This window comes from Phodopus roborovskii, unplaced genomic scaffold (assembly GCF_943737965.1).
Source record: "Phodopus roborovskii unplaced genomic scaffold, PHOROB, whole genome shotgun sequence".
NCBI classification, from domain to species: Eukaryota; Metazoa; Chordata; class Mammalia; order Rodentia; family Cricetidae; genus Phodopus; species Phodopus roborovskii.
In genome coordinates this window covers 761,391-778,600 of record NW_026126511.1, presented here as the reverse complement: position 1 = coordinate 778,600, position 17,210 = coordinate 761,391, and the positions used below count along the sequence as shown (strand labels likewise).

The following is a 17,210-nucleotide window of genomic DNA, read 5'->3' as shown; positions in this document are numbered from 1 at the left end:
GCAAATCACACTGTAAACCGATATTTTATATTTTCTCCATACTGAAATCGCAGAAGAGAATGGAGTAGATTTGGAACAACCATAATTTGGACTACCCAAGTCAAGAAAAAAAAAATGTGTCTGTGATAAGAAACTGGCTTGAATAACTGGAAGAAAATGTAGTTTTTAGAAACAGAAGGAATAAAACACCATGGTTGAAAACAAAACTTAATAAATACACAGAACTGTGTTTAGTAGCTTTGTTCCCTGCATCTCTCCGGCCGTTGGGCATCTTTTTTAGAGCTGGTGAAAGCAATTCCCTGCTGTGTTCACCCATACTCCTCGTAACTTTCACAATTCAGGAATTATTTTAAGGGTGCCTTTTCCTATCAACTATCCCAAATATCCTCTTGTTAAATATTTTTGGGGCCTGTACTTGAAGAAAGACGTGATTTTTTTTTTCCAAATCTGTGAATAGGACACTTTTTTTAAAATGTCAAAATAAACCATCTGCTTGTACAACTGTTTCTAATTACTTCCCTGCCTAGACTCTCCACTGGAGGGGTTTGGCTCTAGCACCCCGCCCAGAGCGGTTCCACTGCCCAAGTCCTTGCAGGCAACTGAGCCTCCAGGAGGAGCCCAGAACTTGCGAGTTGGGGGTGTCCCAAGTACTTTCTGCCTGGACATCTGCTGGTGATACCTCTCCCTCCAGTTGCCTGCTGTGAAAGCCCCACCTTGAGGCAGGCAGAGTAGCTGGCCTGCCCTCCTGCCTGCAAGCTCAGCATGCATCTTCCCGGTTTCAGGAACTTCTTGTTGCTGCTATCCTCCCTTCTCTTCGTTGGGCTGTCAGCTGTTCCCCAAAGCTTCTCTCCCTCTCTGAGGTAAGTTTGGTTTATTATTCTTTGAGACAGACCTGCTGCGTTGTACGTGGCAGAACTCAAGCTTGCAAATGACTGACTTCGCCTAAGCCAAGAGCAGTTACTAAATCGGACCTGCGATAAACTGTTTTCAACCTGTTACCCCTTATCTAGCCTCCAAAAAATGCTCATTGAATGAAACATCATTTTTCCCTCTGCAAATACGTGCAAGGGAGGGTAGATTTATTTTTACCTCAAGTAAAAGATTTACTTACGCATACCTCTGTAACCCCGTAGCCTGTATGGCAGCTTTATTTCTAATATGCTTGATGGCCCTGGCACATCTTTATTTGCATTTTGAAATCGACAACGAGTTCCATTTCAACTTTTTATTAAAAGTAGAGTTCTTAAGGTCTGCTTCAAACACAATTTAAAAGCATTTCTTCCTACTTTATACATGATACATAAAACTTTTCCTACACATTTGTCATTCATCTCTTTTGTAGCTACCAGAAGAAACAAAAAGCCAGCCAAGTATCATACTTCATACTAATTTGCATTTAATCAAAATGTGCATTTAAGATTAAGTGGCAATCCGCCAAGGAGCAAGGGGCCATCACCTCTGTCTACTTGGAAGGCGCTATTTCCAGTCATGGTTAAAACACAGCCCTTCAGAGGCATGCTTGGCCCGCAGAAAAATGAGGCGGGAGGCTTCTTTTCCACAGATCGGAGGGGGAGAGTGGGCTGGGAGAAGAAGAGGCGGGGCTTGTGTCTGACCATGGCCTAGCTAGCTGTTGTCTTTCTTATCTCATGCAGGAGCTCGTCTGGCGCCCCCTGCAGGCTTTCCAGGGCCGAGTCTGAGCGCAGATGTCGTGCACCTGGGCAACCCCCAGGGGGCGCGCTGTGCCATGACCGTGGCCGTTGCGAGTGCGGGGTCTGCATCTGTCAAGTGACTGAACCTGGCACCTATTTTGGACCACTTTGTGAGTGTCACGAGTGGGTGTGCGAGACCTACGATGGGAAAACCTGCGCAGGTAAGGTGCTATTCCCTGTGGGGGGTTGGGGGGGGCTACCTGCCTCCAATCAGGCTCTGAGTTAAGTAATTGCAATCAGAGAAGGCCATACTTCTATGCAATTTCGGCATTATTTATTACAGTATTTCTCCTCCTCATTGGACCTCATTTAAATGGAAATTATAAACGTATATGTACACATACACTCACACACACTCACACACACACACACACACACACACACACACACACACACACACACACACACCATTGACCTCATACATTTCACCTGCCTCTCCTGTGGCTCCTCATCATGAGCTAGACTCTTCAGAGCCTCACAGATGGTGTTACCTTGAGGGTCTCCCTGATCCGTATTGGACATGTCAATCATATTTGAAAATTATGTTCCTCATTTTATAGGAAATACGGTGGAGTTCTATTTTCCTCAAAATCAAGGAGGCAGTATCTTTGAGTTTGATTTTCCCTTTTGACTCTCAGGGGTTCTTCATAGAAACAGATACACTTCTAAAATCACTGCAGGGAAAGGAATAAAAAGCCTTTCATTTTAACTGCTTGGAATTGTGAGCTGCAGTGAAATGTGCTATCTCATAAGCATGGAGTGAAAGCATGTTTGTTTGTTTCGCTTGCACACTTGAAAGCATAACTCAAGCTCTGATACTGGGAAGGGTCAGAACCCTTAACTTCTTTAACAGTTTCACAGAACTGTGTCTTTTAATGGTGGCTAGGAGCCTCAGTTAATTTACTGTTACCAACGCAGGAACTCTACTAGCAAAAGTCAACATGATGTGTGCCAAGCAGGGTTTGGCTGATTAGTAGGAAAACAAAGCAAGTTATTTTACCCTGGAGGCTGCTAAGACTAAGATGTCCAACAATAACATCAAGACATAAAAACCAAACTTATAACAACAATGCTTTTCCTTAGTACCTGGGCCCAAGAGGCCATCAGGACAGCTCTAATATTTAGGCTCTATGATTCAGAAAAAAATAATCCTAGAGGTAACTCAGAGGGGCATAGGTGGTTAGTTTGTGAAGCCTTGCAAGGCCCCTGACTCAACCCTTGTTATTTTAAAGACATTAGTTTCAAGCTTGAGTTGTTAGGGGTGACTCCTTGGAATGAAAGTGATGTTTTATCTGCTATTTTATTCCAAATGCAGCTGTCACCCAGTCTCTCTGGCAAGACCTTCACGATGGTATGAATTTTGAGCAACATTTGCAGGGTTTTTGGTGTTACTATTTGATTAGAAAATAAAGTGGTGGGATGCAGTGTTTAGCCAGTAAAGCCAGCAATGATGGCTGGGTGCCACCCCATAAGCTTTCCTACAAAGGGCCTTGGCTGGTGCCTTGCTGTGAATCTGGCTTTGTGATGCTATGGGCTTTGGAGTCCTTTCTCCTTCCTTGGAGGGACTGGTTGTTTACTTACAACATCTTAGTCACTGGATTTCTTCCTTCTTGATACTAAGTGCAGGACTTTTCCATAGAAGGCAAAATATATCTGTTTTTCACAGCCCAGTGGAATACATATACCCTTCTGACACTCTCACTTGTAGAAGAATGTACATTGACGGGCGGCGGCCACTGAGATTTCCCATTTTAAGGAAAACAAATCCCGCCCCCCCCTACACTCCAGACTAGTTGGGGGATAGAATCTGTCAGAAAATTTGACACTTCAAATCCTAATCCACCTGGCTATTCGAACTCAGACAGTTACTTAAATACCTACGCCTTCATTTCTTCATCTGAAGAATAGAAATCTCTAGAAACCATTTATTTTATGTATACAAAATTTTCCCTGAATGTATCCATGTATATACTACATGTGTGTCTGGTTCCTGTACAGCTCAGAGGCAGGTGTCCAATCCTTGGGAACACAGTTATAGATTGTTGTGAGCTATCATTTGCGTACAGGGGACCAACCAAGGTCTTCTGCAAAAGTAAAGAAAAAAAATTGCTTTCAACTGTAGATTCATTTCTCCATCCCCCACCCCCCATGGACATCTTAACGGTAGCAGCCTTCTATAGAATTGTGAAGTTTAATATGTGTGAAATATTTCAGGTGGTATCTGACAAGAAGTGAGTGCTCACGCATACTAATTTATTGATATGTATAATGTTGTTATGCATAGACAGATAGATGTATTGGTGGATTTGTAGAAAGATAAATAGGTAGCCTGGTTTTATGGTTGTTGAGTATTTGTGACTGTAAGATCAGTTTAATTATCTTCATGTAGCTGAGGCCTGTTACTGATTTGAGGCTCCAAAGGTCAAGCAAGGATAGCAGTTTTGGCCTAACCTCAAAACATCTGCGTTATGCACACTGTGCCCTTTTAGAGCATAGTCAGTTAGGATTCTTACACTATGAATCATAAGAACTGTACTTATTTTAATTTAAGCTGGTTGAAAAATGTCCACACTACCACAAGTATGTTTTTGCCAGTGGCACCTGAATCTATGTCTTACTTCTCCAGCTTACAGATCTGGCTAGTGACTATTCCTAGGGATGTGATGGTTTATTGTGGGATAAACTAATTTTGGTAAAGTATGTCTGTGAGAACAGCAGCATGTTTCCTTGTATGAAAACAAACTTTAGCTTGGTATTTCTAAAGCTGGATAAGAACCATGAACAGCAATGACATGCTTCAAATAAAACATTCACTTGCTAAAAAGATTTTTGAGTTACTTTTGAAATGTAACACTGAAAATGAAGGTATATAGCACATGCCTTTAATCCCAGCACTCTTGAGGCAGAGACAGGTGTATCTCTGTGAGCTTGAGGCTCGTCTGGTCTACAGACTGAGTTCCAGAATAGCCAGAGCTACACAAAGAAACCCTGTCTTGAATAACACACACACACACACACACACACACACACACACACACACACGATAGATAGTTCAGTGTTGTTCTCATGGGTGCAGAACACCCCCCATAAATATAATAAAAATAAAATAGGGGACTAGAGAGGTGACTCATAGTTAAGAGCACTCATTGCTCTTATAGTGGAACCAAATTCAATCCCCAGAACCCATGGCAGTGGTAGTTCGCAACACCTTGTAACTCAAGCTCCAGGGAAATCTGATATCTTTGGCATTCTTTTTAGTAGTGTTCATAATTGGGAACAACTACTGATATCAATTTAGGTAGCACAAGGTACTATGTGTTTAGTTGTCTCTCTACTGTTGAGGTGGTTGGGAAGCTGGGGCTATGCTGTGGCTAACCATGGGTTAGGAGGCTACCAGAACTACCAAGTACCAAGTACTATCAAGTTTAGGGTATAATTCCAGTGGGAATTCCATTCAGTCAGGTAGAATGTGGCTATAATTTTGTTAAAAATAGGAGATCGTTGATGTAAGACTTTAAGGATAGGGAATTGTTAGTTAAAAGGAAATAAAGACTTGAAGTTCTAAGAACTCAGGTACCAGCTGCCATTTGGGAAGGCATATTGGATGCACTCAGAATAGTGAAGGACACAAGGCTGCTTGGCTGGATCTTAGCACCACAGTTAAAGCAGAAATGGAGCCTGTTAGAGGAAGTTATAGTTGAGGAAGTGAGGTAGAGCCTTAAACCTTAGCAAAGTTTGTGTCTCTTAAACAACAGCTAGGAGCTGTTGCATTCAGGAACATAGCAGTGATGGCTTGTGTCTGGTTCATGAGAAGTGACATAATGCACCAGGGCACAGGGTGGGGCAGACCCAGTGGATGTAGTTTAAACGCTATGTACATCTGCAGCCCAAGGGAGAGAGAGCAGGGCAGAATCGGGACGGTTTTAAAACCTATTTTTAAACATTTTTCTTGTGATTTGACACTCTAGGATAAGCGAGATAATGAATGAAAAGAGCGAGATCTGAGTGAATGGGATAAAAAAGTCAGGAAAAGAATTAGGTGACCCTTAGCCAATGGATTGTAGTCCTTATTGAAGAACAGTGTTTTGTGTAGAAATACCATGAAATGCACAACTATTGCTGGAGGAATGCAACTCTGTATTTCATCAAACAAGACTCCTGGGATGGAATGGGAATCTGGTCTGACCTTTTAACTGGTTTGAATTGATAACTGTAAACCAATTATTAAATTTCTCTGAACTCAGTGTCTTTGGAGGTAACAATATCCTTATGGTTATGAAGAAACTTGTATCAGACATGATGTTCCAAATAATTTACATGTTTATTCATAAGTATATTTGAGTTATGTATTTTATTCATGTATTCATGTTATTTAATATTTTTAACTGCATTAACTTCTATGCACAAACACAAATATAAATAATGGAAATAAAATTGAATATCTTTGGAATATGGTATTTTCTTGCAGTTATTTCTGACTTTTACACAGTTAAATAACTACCATGGGGTGATATGTTTTGTAAGACTATTATACTCTCTGAATTTTCATAACCTGAGGACTATTTGACCTGGTTTTCTGCCACATAGTTATGATATCTTTTAGACGATTGAGTCATTTCTATCCAATCCTATTTTTATGGATTTAATCTTTGGTTTTTCCTCTCTTAGTCATCTTCTGTTCTTCATTTGCTTTTCTTCAAGCCTTATGCAATATTCTTTGCCCACTATTTTGTCTTTGTCTAGTCCTGATTGGGCTTAGCTTCCTCTTCCCATCTCTGTGGATTGAAACAAAGGCTCTGGTGGGGGGCGGGGACTAAGATCACTGCTAGTCTATACTTTTTCTCTCTGCTGGAGCACCATACTGGACACACTCTATCTTTACTGCCTTTTATGCCTCACCTTCATGGTCTTGACACTACTTGTAATTTTGGATTAGGGTCACCAGTACTAGATTGCTCCTTTACATGAGCATTTGGGGGACTTATCTCTTAGACTCATCTGCTTTAGGCAAATGCACCTTGTATTATCCCAAGTGATATATAAAAGTTAAAGTCTTTCTCTTACAGTACCAGCTACTCACATCATTTTTCTCAGTTTTACCAGGTGAGGTGGATATCATTCTGAAGTTCTATCTTGGAGACCCCAACACCTTGGCTGTGCTTATTACTTGCTCTTGAAAACGTAGGAGATCATCTTTATAACCTTAGGATACCTAAGTCAATTAATTCAGATTATGGCAAGCTCTGCCTTATTTTTTCATAATTTCCCTCAAAAAAAGAAAGGAAAAATGCATTTATGTGACACCTCTTAAATTTGCAAAGACTGTACTTTCTGCACAGATTTCTGAAAGTCTTTAATGTAGTTTGAGATGTAAAGCTAAATCCAACCTCCCATGTCTATTTGTATTGTAACCTCACCCCTACCCCAAACTACTCTGCTGTCTTGGTCTCAGTCACATATTGTCTCATCTGATCTTGAGTGACAATGTTATTGGTCTTGAGGTGAGTGACCAATACTCATGCCATAGGAGCAGAGTCCCCTGTATCCCTCATTTGTCTTCCTTCCCTCGCCCCCCTCCGGTTCTGTCTGAAGATTTATAATGGAACACAGAACATCTTTCTGCATCCCATGTCATGTCCTTGTATCTGTTTTTTTTTCTTGCAGTCATAACAAATTTTACAGTCTTACGTTTTTTAAGAACACAAGTGGATTCTAGTATAGTTATGCAGATTAGAGGGCTGGTCTGGAACTGCCAGGGCTGAGTTATGGATAGACGCTCCCTTTAAGGAGGCCCTGTGGGATAATCTGCTTCTGGTTATTCTGTGTTGAGAGAATTCTTTCCCTGTGCATTTATGACTACAATGCTAGTTTGTCTGCAGCTAAGTCCACTGTGCTCCAGTCTGTAGGCTTACTCCTGGCAATGTCTGTGTCGGAACCATAACAAGGCTGTCTAATCCTTCTCGTGCTTCCATTTCTCAGTGTCTTCTGTTGTCTTTTCTTCTCATTGTTCACTTTTCAGGACCATTAGGCCAGACCCACTTCAATAACCCAGGGAGAGCTTTTCATCTTAAGACCCAGCCCCTTGTCAAAACCACTGATGTTCCTTTTGTCATGCATGGTAATCTGTAAGTCCCAGAAACAAGAAAGTGGACACTTTTGAAGACTTTCTGGTCTACTGTAGGGTCACTGCCTTACTGTCTGTTGCTATGCATGCGAATGGCAACGGAGAGGTTCCATGTTTATCAACGCCTGCTGCTACTAAGCTTAATCCTGTGTATCACTGCTGAGTCTCTATTTATTTCCCAGAGCTATCAACAGAATTTAATTTCTTTGGCCTCCACAGAATAGCACAAAGCTTCTAGTACACATGTGAAGAAAAACTAAAGTTTGTGTTTTTAGTGCAGTTGCTGTTTTCAATATTTAGTTTCCTTACATGCCGTTGTAACTCAGTCATAAACTTTGCTTCCTTGTCTGTGCAAAGGAGATAGGGATAGTACAAAGTGAGTGTAACAGCAGGTAATATTCTCTGCTGGATATTCCTCTGCTACTCTGGATGAAGATGCATAGAGTGGAGTGGATTAACAGGGGATGATGTAGAGGGAACTGTTTTAACTGTACATCTCCTATATTGCTTGGAGTGTACACTTTGAATCAAGAGATGCACAAGGAGGCCACTGTGACAAAGTGATAGCTATAAGATACTGGATGTACTGTCTTAGAGACTCCATTGATCAGCTCCTCTGTACCTGGGCAGTGTAACTCAAGACAGCTCATGTGCATTTGAAGAAGGAAGTTCTTTCTTCTTTCATTTCTTTCCTTGCTTCCTTCCTACCTCTCTACCCTCTCCCTCTCTCTCTCCCTCACTCCCTCTCTCTCTTTCTTTCTTTCTCTCTCTTTATCCTTCCTTCCATCTTTGTTTCTTCTTTCCTTTCTTTTGTTGAGAGGCAGTTCTTAATTTTCAAAATATTTATTCACTTTTGTATTATTGTGTGGGTGCTTTGCTTACACACAGGTCTTTGTACCACATTGTTCCTGTTATGCATGGAAACTAGAATCCCCTGGAACTGGAGTTTCAGGTGGTTATATGACACAATGTGAGTACTAGGAATTGCACTGGTTCCTCTGAAAAAAACACAGCAAGTGCTGCTCTTAACCATTTAACCATATCTCTAGCCCCAGGAATAAAAGTTTTATCTTGTTTATACCCTTGTTAAATAATGGTTGTATTAAAAACGTTCAAGTTTGTTAGAATAGAAGAAAGTATAGGACAGATGCAGTGGTGTTACAAGCAGTTTTTTTTTTTCTGCCAGCCTGGTCCCACAGCCACATCAGCCCCAAATAACACACAGAGACGCTGTATTAGATACAAAGCTGTTGGCCAGTTAGTGTTTCTTATTGGCTAGCTCTGTCTTAAATATTAACCCATTTATATTAATCTAAGTATTTCCACATGGTCTTATCTTACTGGAGAGAGGATCTTGACCTCTTCTCTCTCAAGTCTCTGTATCTTGAATCTCCTTACTACCTCTCCTCCTTATTTCCTAGCCCCACCCATCTTGCCTTCCTATTTGCCAACAGTTCTTTATTCATTAACCAATAATAGAAACATATTTACAGAATGACATCTCCCATCATCTCCCATCACATTGGTGACTTGATTTCAGGAGAGCTGGAAGACCCATTTCCATGTCATTTCATCTGCTTTCTAGTTGTTATCGGCTTGGACAAATCCAGCAAGACTCGGTTTAATCATTTCTGAAATGAGCATAATTTTCACCCTGGGGAATATTACTGAAAAATTAGTTCAATATTAAAAGTCCTCAATTTATCTGAATAAACAGAATTTATTAAAACTATGCAAATTTTCTATAAAGGGATCAGCGCAGTGTATTCATAAGTGTTCTGTCCTCTCCACAGACATGATAACCATGCAAGCTACAAGTATGCCAACTGTTACCTAAAATATATTTGTATACACACACACACACACATATTATCTGTATAACAATATATAATACATGATGTTGTATACAATGAAATATATTATGTATCTGTAAATTTGAACAGATAAGCAATCAATAGAGATCATTATTTTTCAGGTAGAGACAGGTTCCAATTGATGCTCAGACCTTTTGAAGTTCAGCATCATCTTGTCATGTCTCTAGAAAAGGCCTAATACTGAAATTCATTAGATCAACTCAATCCTATATGTTATTCCCACGGTTCAAAGACAACGTTGATGATTTTGCTTGTTTTGTTTGTTTGTTTGCTTGTTTTTTGGAGTTTGAGGTGAGTTTTGTTTGGATTATTCTGTGTCGTCAACCCGGCTACTGACTTGCTCATACTGGAAAGCATACACCAGGAATCTCAGAAAAGCATGGGCCTTTTCTACCCACATTCCATGACCACCTAGGACCTCTGTCAATGAAATGCAATGACAGACTCTCCATGTATCTAAGCTATTATTTACTCCCCTTTCCCTTTGCCACTTCTATGCCTGAGTACATGTAATTTGTATTGAAGAAAGTTAAACATGTGTGTTATAATTCATTCTTTCTGGTTAATTACAGCTCCTGAAGCTACCAATGCAAGCTTTATGTGTACCTTCATGTTTTCTAATACATGCATGAATATTTGTCACAAACAACTACATCCACACACAAACCAAAACAGACAATGAGTATCTTTCCCTCCTTAGTTCTTAATTTCTTAATAATCTTATTATCACCCTTACTTTATACTAGGAATACACTAGTAAAAGAATTTCACTGAGTAGTGGCTCAGCATATTATCTTATGAGACTATTTTGTCTTCTTGTGTGTTTTGTTTTGATATAGAACTTTGTATTCTGGGCTTTAGTTTAAAATTCTCCACACACGCAAGTGCGAGCTTGCCTGCACAGCTTTCTGGCACTCTGGCTTTTGCACATTCATGTCAGCATTTCCACTCCCATGAGTTGGCTTTGTAGACATGCACAAGGGAATTCCCACCTACAGGCAAGTGATAGAAAAGCTGTCTTCCTAGTTTCCTGATCTTGGCAAGAGAGAGCTTCAGATCAGTGAACTAGCAGAGCAATAGATTTTGTCCTTTGGGAAATTAGCTCCCAAGGTTAGTCTGCAATTCAAGGGCTGGGATCACACCTAAGAGAGTGAAGTCTAATACTTCTGGGACTGGGGGTGCCACGGGGGATTTTCTGTGGTGATTTTAGGCCTCTGCACAGGTGAATTCTCAAGCTATCTTCCATTAACTCTTAAATTGATAAAGATAGAGAGCTGGGAGAAGGTTACAAATCTCATTTTCTCTGGAAAAAGAATACTTTGTCTTTTCAAGAATCACATTTCCTGGCAAGTAAGAAACTGTATCTTGTAATAGAACTCACTATTCCATCTATTCCAATCATCTTACTAAGGGTTGAATAGAAGAATGACGGCTTTATAACGGGAAGAAAAGAATAAGGACTTTATAAGGCGAGTGGCCTGACCTTACTCTACCCAAGTCTTCCCTCATACTGTTAAATAAGTGTCGCTTCTCCAAGCCATACTATAGTAATTGTCTATGAACTGTTTCTAGTTCAAATGCCAAATGATTCCAAGGAGATAGCTACCCACCTGAATTTTCTGATACATTATGTTATCATGGAATTTCTTAGGGAAATACAGACTAGAAAATACTAAGAATTTTATAAGTGTGGGTATTCACATTTCTCTTTGTGGCAAAGTGGTACTTATATATTTGTTACTAAGTTCATGGGAAAGAGTGAGGAACCAAATTCAGAAAATCAAAACATACTAAATGTATTTCCTAATTGATCATTAATGTGCTTTCAGAGCTACCATTATATCCTGTGCAGAATAGTTCCATGAAACTAGTTATTTTTCTAAGGAAAATGACTTGGCCTTGAAGTCTTTCATTCCACAAAATACAAAGCACAAGTTATAGACTTTTACTTTCTCATTCAACACCAGTTGTTACATAAACTCTAACAGCTGTTTTGACCTAAAAATAATTCATTTGTTTTAAGAAAGAGAATATTTGATATAGTGGATAATGTCCTCTCAATTGCCTGCTTGGATGGATTGGAGCCTTGGATTTAATGCTGAATCAATAACACAAGAGAATAGTGAGAGTAATCAACTTACATTTCCACATGATTTGTTGGAAATATTTTCATATATGTGAATTTAATTTTCATAACTTTTAAGAATTAGTGGATATACTTCTTTGTCAGCCTGAGAAATCCTGAGTAAAAATTTGCCCTTCCTAAAATCAATATGAGGATTGTCTTGAAGCACATTTCTAAAGTGAAATTACATATTTTGGGAAACCATTTTCATAAATTTTTTAAGAAATGAAAGAGAGACATAATTTTCAAGAGGCTTCTTTTTTATTTTAACATAAAATATTATTTTTAATATCAAATGCTGATTTTCATTTGTGCCCCTTGTTAGTGAATGCACATAAAAGCTTAAATATTGCAGAAGGAATACCTTCTGGATATAATGTTCAAAGAAGTCACAGTTACAGAAATTAATGGTACACGGTATGTGCCATATCAGGGCAGGACACTTTCTTCTTAGTCATGATTGGAGTCCCTCAAGGGAATCTATTCTACATTAACTATTATAAAAATCCTCCTGAGTCAAATAATGGGAAGAAACCATGCAACCTGTAATTTTCCCTGTCCCTAAAAGTAAAACAAACAAACAAAATAATAAAAATAAAACGTAGACAGGGTGTTCTCATGAACACCTATTTTGTTAATGACAGATTTTTTTGGATTTATTGATTGTCATGTTAGAAAACCTATCTCTGTTTTTTTTTTTGTTCTTATATATTAAAACAACCATAAAGGAAACTCTAAAAATACAGTTACACCAGTTTTAATATATGTGTGGCTCTTTTGAGATGAAAGAAATGTGAACCTAGAGAAATGCAGAATGACTTTCAGCTCATCTTGAACTCTCTACTTTCCCTGAAGGTTTCAAGAACTTTTCTTCCATAAACAATCACTACTCTCTGTGTATTCCAGATCTCTCTCTGTGAATGTAACCATTTGAGGGTCAAAAAAATATTCAGGAAAAAGGCACACATTTGCTGAATTTTGTTATTTTTCTCTGAACAATACAGTAAAAGTAAAAATGTATTTATTGTATTGTACCATGCAACATACAATATAGAGAGAATTTGAAATTTATGAAAGGATATGTATATTTGATATGCAGATGCTGTATACATCATGTATAGATTTGAGTATTTAATTATTTGTATCCACATAGCCTCCTGAAACAAAATTTGGACAGATGCCAAGGCAGTCTATATTTAATTACTGCCCAGTGCCTACAATTTATTGTAACAGAGGCAACGATGTTTTATAAAATTGGATCCTTAATTTCCCTGCTCACGGATTACCTATTGGAAACACAACAAAATTTACCATGTAGCCATGTGGTTCTTTAAAACAAAATAGTCTGCATTCTTCATTGCACAGAAGGGACAGCTAAAGGGAATGACATGGGAGCCCTGAGTTTGAGCAAGAGATAAAGGGTATTAAACATTGGGGAGAGAATAACAAATTATTTTTGTTAAAAGACAGGCTCAAGTGAAATGTGGTGGTTTGAATGAAAGTGGACTTTATATATGTTTGAATATTTGGTTCCTAGTTGGTGGAGCTATTTGTGGAGGATTAGGAAGAGTAGCACAGGTATCTGTATTTACCCGGTGATATTAAATCTTTTCTCTGCAATTCAAACAACAAAATGTAGTATCAAGCTACAATTATTAAATCATTTTCATGTGTGAAATTTCAAGAGGCAGAATAGTGAAGAGGTGGGAAAAGAACTTTCTGGGTTGAGAAGTTGGTTCTATTCATTTTTAACTGTGATTTGAGGGAGTAAACTGACTTTTGCATGCATCTATATCCTCCCCATATTCTTACTGTGAGTATGAGGACTCAAGGGAAAAAAATACCTGTGTGAATTGAGAGCTCAGAAGAAGCTACTCCCACTGTTAAGTTTATAAACTCATCCCCATATCCAATTATGTCGTATAATCCTCAAGCACAGTATTGTCTTCTATAATATTGTACTTGAGAACTACAGCTTTGTTGCTGCAAGAATGATGTGTGACAAACCACTCCCAATTCAGTGTCTTATAAAAAAAATCCATTTATTTCTCAGTGTTGAAAATGAAGTGCAACTATGATAAAGCCAGAGTCCAGGATTCAGACTGGTTCAGGTTTAAACTATGTGATTTCCATGTTCTGCACAGCTTGCTTTTGTCATGCAAGATGAGAGAAAGGCCAAAGCAAGAAGAATTATGTGTGGTCTCTCAGAGCTCTGACTCAGAACTCTTAACTTGCACTGTACAATATCATATCCATGGGCAACAGGAATCACCAGGTAAATCCAGATACTGGTGTTCTGACTAGGAGCCTGACTCAAGTAAGAATTAAATCATCCACACTTAGATAAAGTTATACAGGCAACCATAGCTATTTATAGAGGGAGAAATAGTTTTATCCAGCAACAAGACCCCTGCTGGTTATCCTTTCCTAGGCAGTCAATCCTAAACACACACCAGCAACATTAAATGGGCTCTGTAGGATGTAGGGTGTGTGTAAAAATATTAATTATAGATGAGGTCATGTATTTGACATAGAAATGGGATGTAGGTAAGAGAGAAGCTGGAGTAGAGAAAAGGTCTTGTAAGTCAACAGAACTATGCTTAATATACCCAGTAGCCTATTTATGTACCTTCTAAATAATCCTTCTAAAAATGTGCTGAAGATCCCACAAAGTGTAGTAGCAGATCATGCCAATTACTGGCACATGTCAGACACAGGCCTATTTTCAGATGTCCTTCAGTAAATAATACATTCCTACTTAATATTTTATTTTCACACATTTTCTACTTTAAGAGAATATTTAATGGAAATAATATGTTTAGTTCCTTGAATAGGTTATTTTTAAGCTTTCGTCTAAAGGCTTTAAAAAAAACATTGGAATCAATTATTATTTGAACTATTATGTAGATTTCTATTTTTCAGATCTTTGAACAACAGTTTCCATATTACTTAAGAAAAAAGTATTAAGAGCTTAAACTGTGCTATCATCAAACTATTGGATGTCAGGCCAGTTCTTGTAAAAAAACTAGTTGGTATCATAGCTTTCATTCACATAATGTGAACTGTGCTTCTCATTTTTGCAGAGAAGATCAATTGCAGATTAGTTTTTCCATACGTTTTGACTAATTTTGAATTTTAACATTCATTTTGATCTGAAGACCATAAAGGTATGAACACATGCACACACACACACACACACACACACACACACACACACACACACACTCACACACACTTGTCTTTACTTACCAACTTAAGTCTCAACCAGTACCAGAAACCAAACTCTTCTAAATACTGTGGTAATCCTGTTTCTGGCCCTCACTTGGTGACTAATAAGGCTTCAGATATTAATAACATGTCCTTCAGAATTTTTTGATTATCCAAGTAGCCTTATTCAAAGATCATCTCTGTTCTAACTCAGTCACAATATTGAATAAATGAAATGTTCTATTTTGCTTGCTCTAGTCATACCACCAACATGAAGATCCAAAGGCTGAAGTCATTTAAATAGACACATTATCAAGATAAGGACAACACCTAGGAGTGCAGTGGAAAATGTTTAGGCAGTGGATCTCACAGAGTAAGAAAATGCCCACTTTCACACAAAACATATACCTTACCTTACGGGCCTCCACTACCCAGAAAGAAATCTTAGTTCCATGGTCTCAACTATTTAATTACTGAGAAAATATAGACTATCAAGGATGAAAGTGTTGACAATAAAATGAAAAATTAATTTTCTTTCTATTATTATTTCCCTTCTTTAAAGATATTTTCACCTTCTTACTAATATCACATACTTTTGAAAGCCAAAGTCATTCCTGTTACATACTCCTTTAAGTAGAATGATGTTGATGTTCTTAAAACAATAAGTGATCATTTTACCCAGATGGTTTCTTGCAGAAGTGGGAAATTAGAAATGCAGGAAAATGAAAAAAAATGAGAAGGCCCTTGGGTAAACTGTCCTCTTTATCACACATTCCATTTCATCACCTCCTTTTCAAAAGAAAGCTGAGATAAACCAGAAACTCTGTGTCCTGTATAGCCTAGCCTCACATGGCAAGACTTTCTAAATGTGAGGTGGATTGCAGCTCTGATGAGCTTCCCTGTGATTGCCTTCATCAGCCTCTATTCTTTTCTGAAGTGGACATTTGTGTTTATTGTTACCTGCTTTTTGTCCGGTTACATGCCACTTATAGATATTTTTCAAAAGTGCAAGAGCAGATAAACAAAGAAATTTGCAGGATTTCCTAAGAAACATTTTAGCTAATTTGTTTCAAATAGTTTTCTGAACTTTATTTTTTTTATGAAAAAATAGATAAGTAAAAATACACACACAAAAAAGTCTTTTTCAATGTCCAAGAGAAACATGAAAGGATCAGACAATACCCAGTAAAAAGACAATAATCTCTGGCTTCACATATTCCGTGCTGTGGACTTAGTATTTGTATGGGTTAGTTTTTTTTTTTTTTTTTAACTTAAGAGCCATGTTTCCTTTAATTTCTAAAAAAGAAAAATTTCAGTCATTTTGGTTTGTTAATGTTGCCAGTTGGCCCAAGTTGCATTTCTAGATATGGAAACCAAAACATCTGTCACAAATAAACAAATATATCAAGAAATTAACAGCAGAGTAAATAACAGAAGATAAACTTAATGAATTTGAAGGTAGAGCATCAGAGGGATTTTAAGTTAGAAGATTGCACTTTTTAAAAAGAAGGATTAAAACAGCAGTTGTCTGTAAAGCAATTTTAAATGACCTCATAGACTCACAAGTGTATGATTTATTCTGTGGACAGTAGATGAAGTATCTGAATAAATAATGGCTGAAAACATTCAAACTTGATGAAAACAGCATGTTCACAAGCATAAATCACAATAAATATAAAAGCAAAGCAAATCTGAAGAAAACACCATGGTTACACACCATAGCCAAATCACTGGAGATCAGTAATAAGGAGAAAATCTTAACAATATCCAGAGCAAAAGAGTGTTTCACATACAGAGTACACAGATAAGGATAACCACAGATTTCATCATCAAAAGACTGTTAAATTGCATCTTCAAAGTGTAAAAAAAAATGCAATAAATAAAAACAAAGTAGCATAGACGTGGAAGTTTATATTCAGTGAAGCAGAATTCCTTTCTGTTTTTAATTAAATTGGATATTATTAATTATTATTACATTGTGTATGTATGATGTTGGTAAGTGCAGGTAAGGATGTGTGTTACCTGACACCCATGTAGAGGTCACAGCACAACTTTCAGGAATTGGTTCTTTCCATGTGATGTTTTTGAGATCAAACTCAGGTTGTCTGAGTTGCAGAACAAACATTTGGAAGCACTTAAGCTATCATTGCTGGTCATCTGTTAAGTGTCTT

General features: G+C 38.0%; 1 protein-coding gene across 1 annotated transcript in view; it reads left to right on the top strand.

Moving 5' to 3' along the window:
- Positions 1–740: 740 nt before the first annotated feature.
- Itgbl1 (integrin subunit beta like 1) overlaps positions 741–17,210 on the top strand; it is a 172,912-nt gene continuing 156,442 nt past the window's right edge. Inside the window, exons 1-2 of the mRNA XM_051195187.1 lie at positions 741–860; positions 1,653–1,870. Of these exons, the coding sequence (XP_051051144.1) occupies positions 763–860; positions 1,653–1,870 (316 nt within the window). The 5' untranslated portion in view covers positions 741–762. The remainder of the gene's footprint in view (positions 861–1,652; positions 1,871–17,210) is intronic.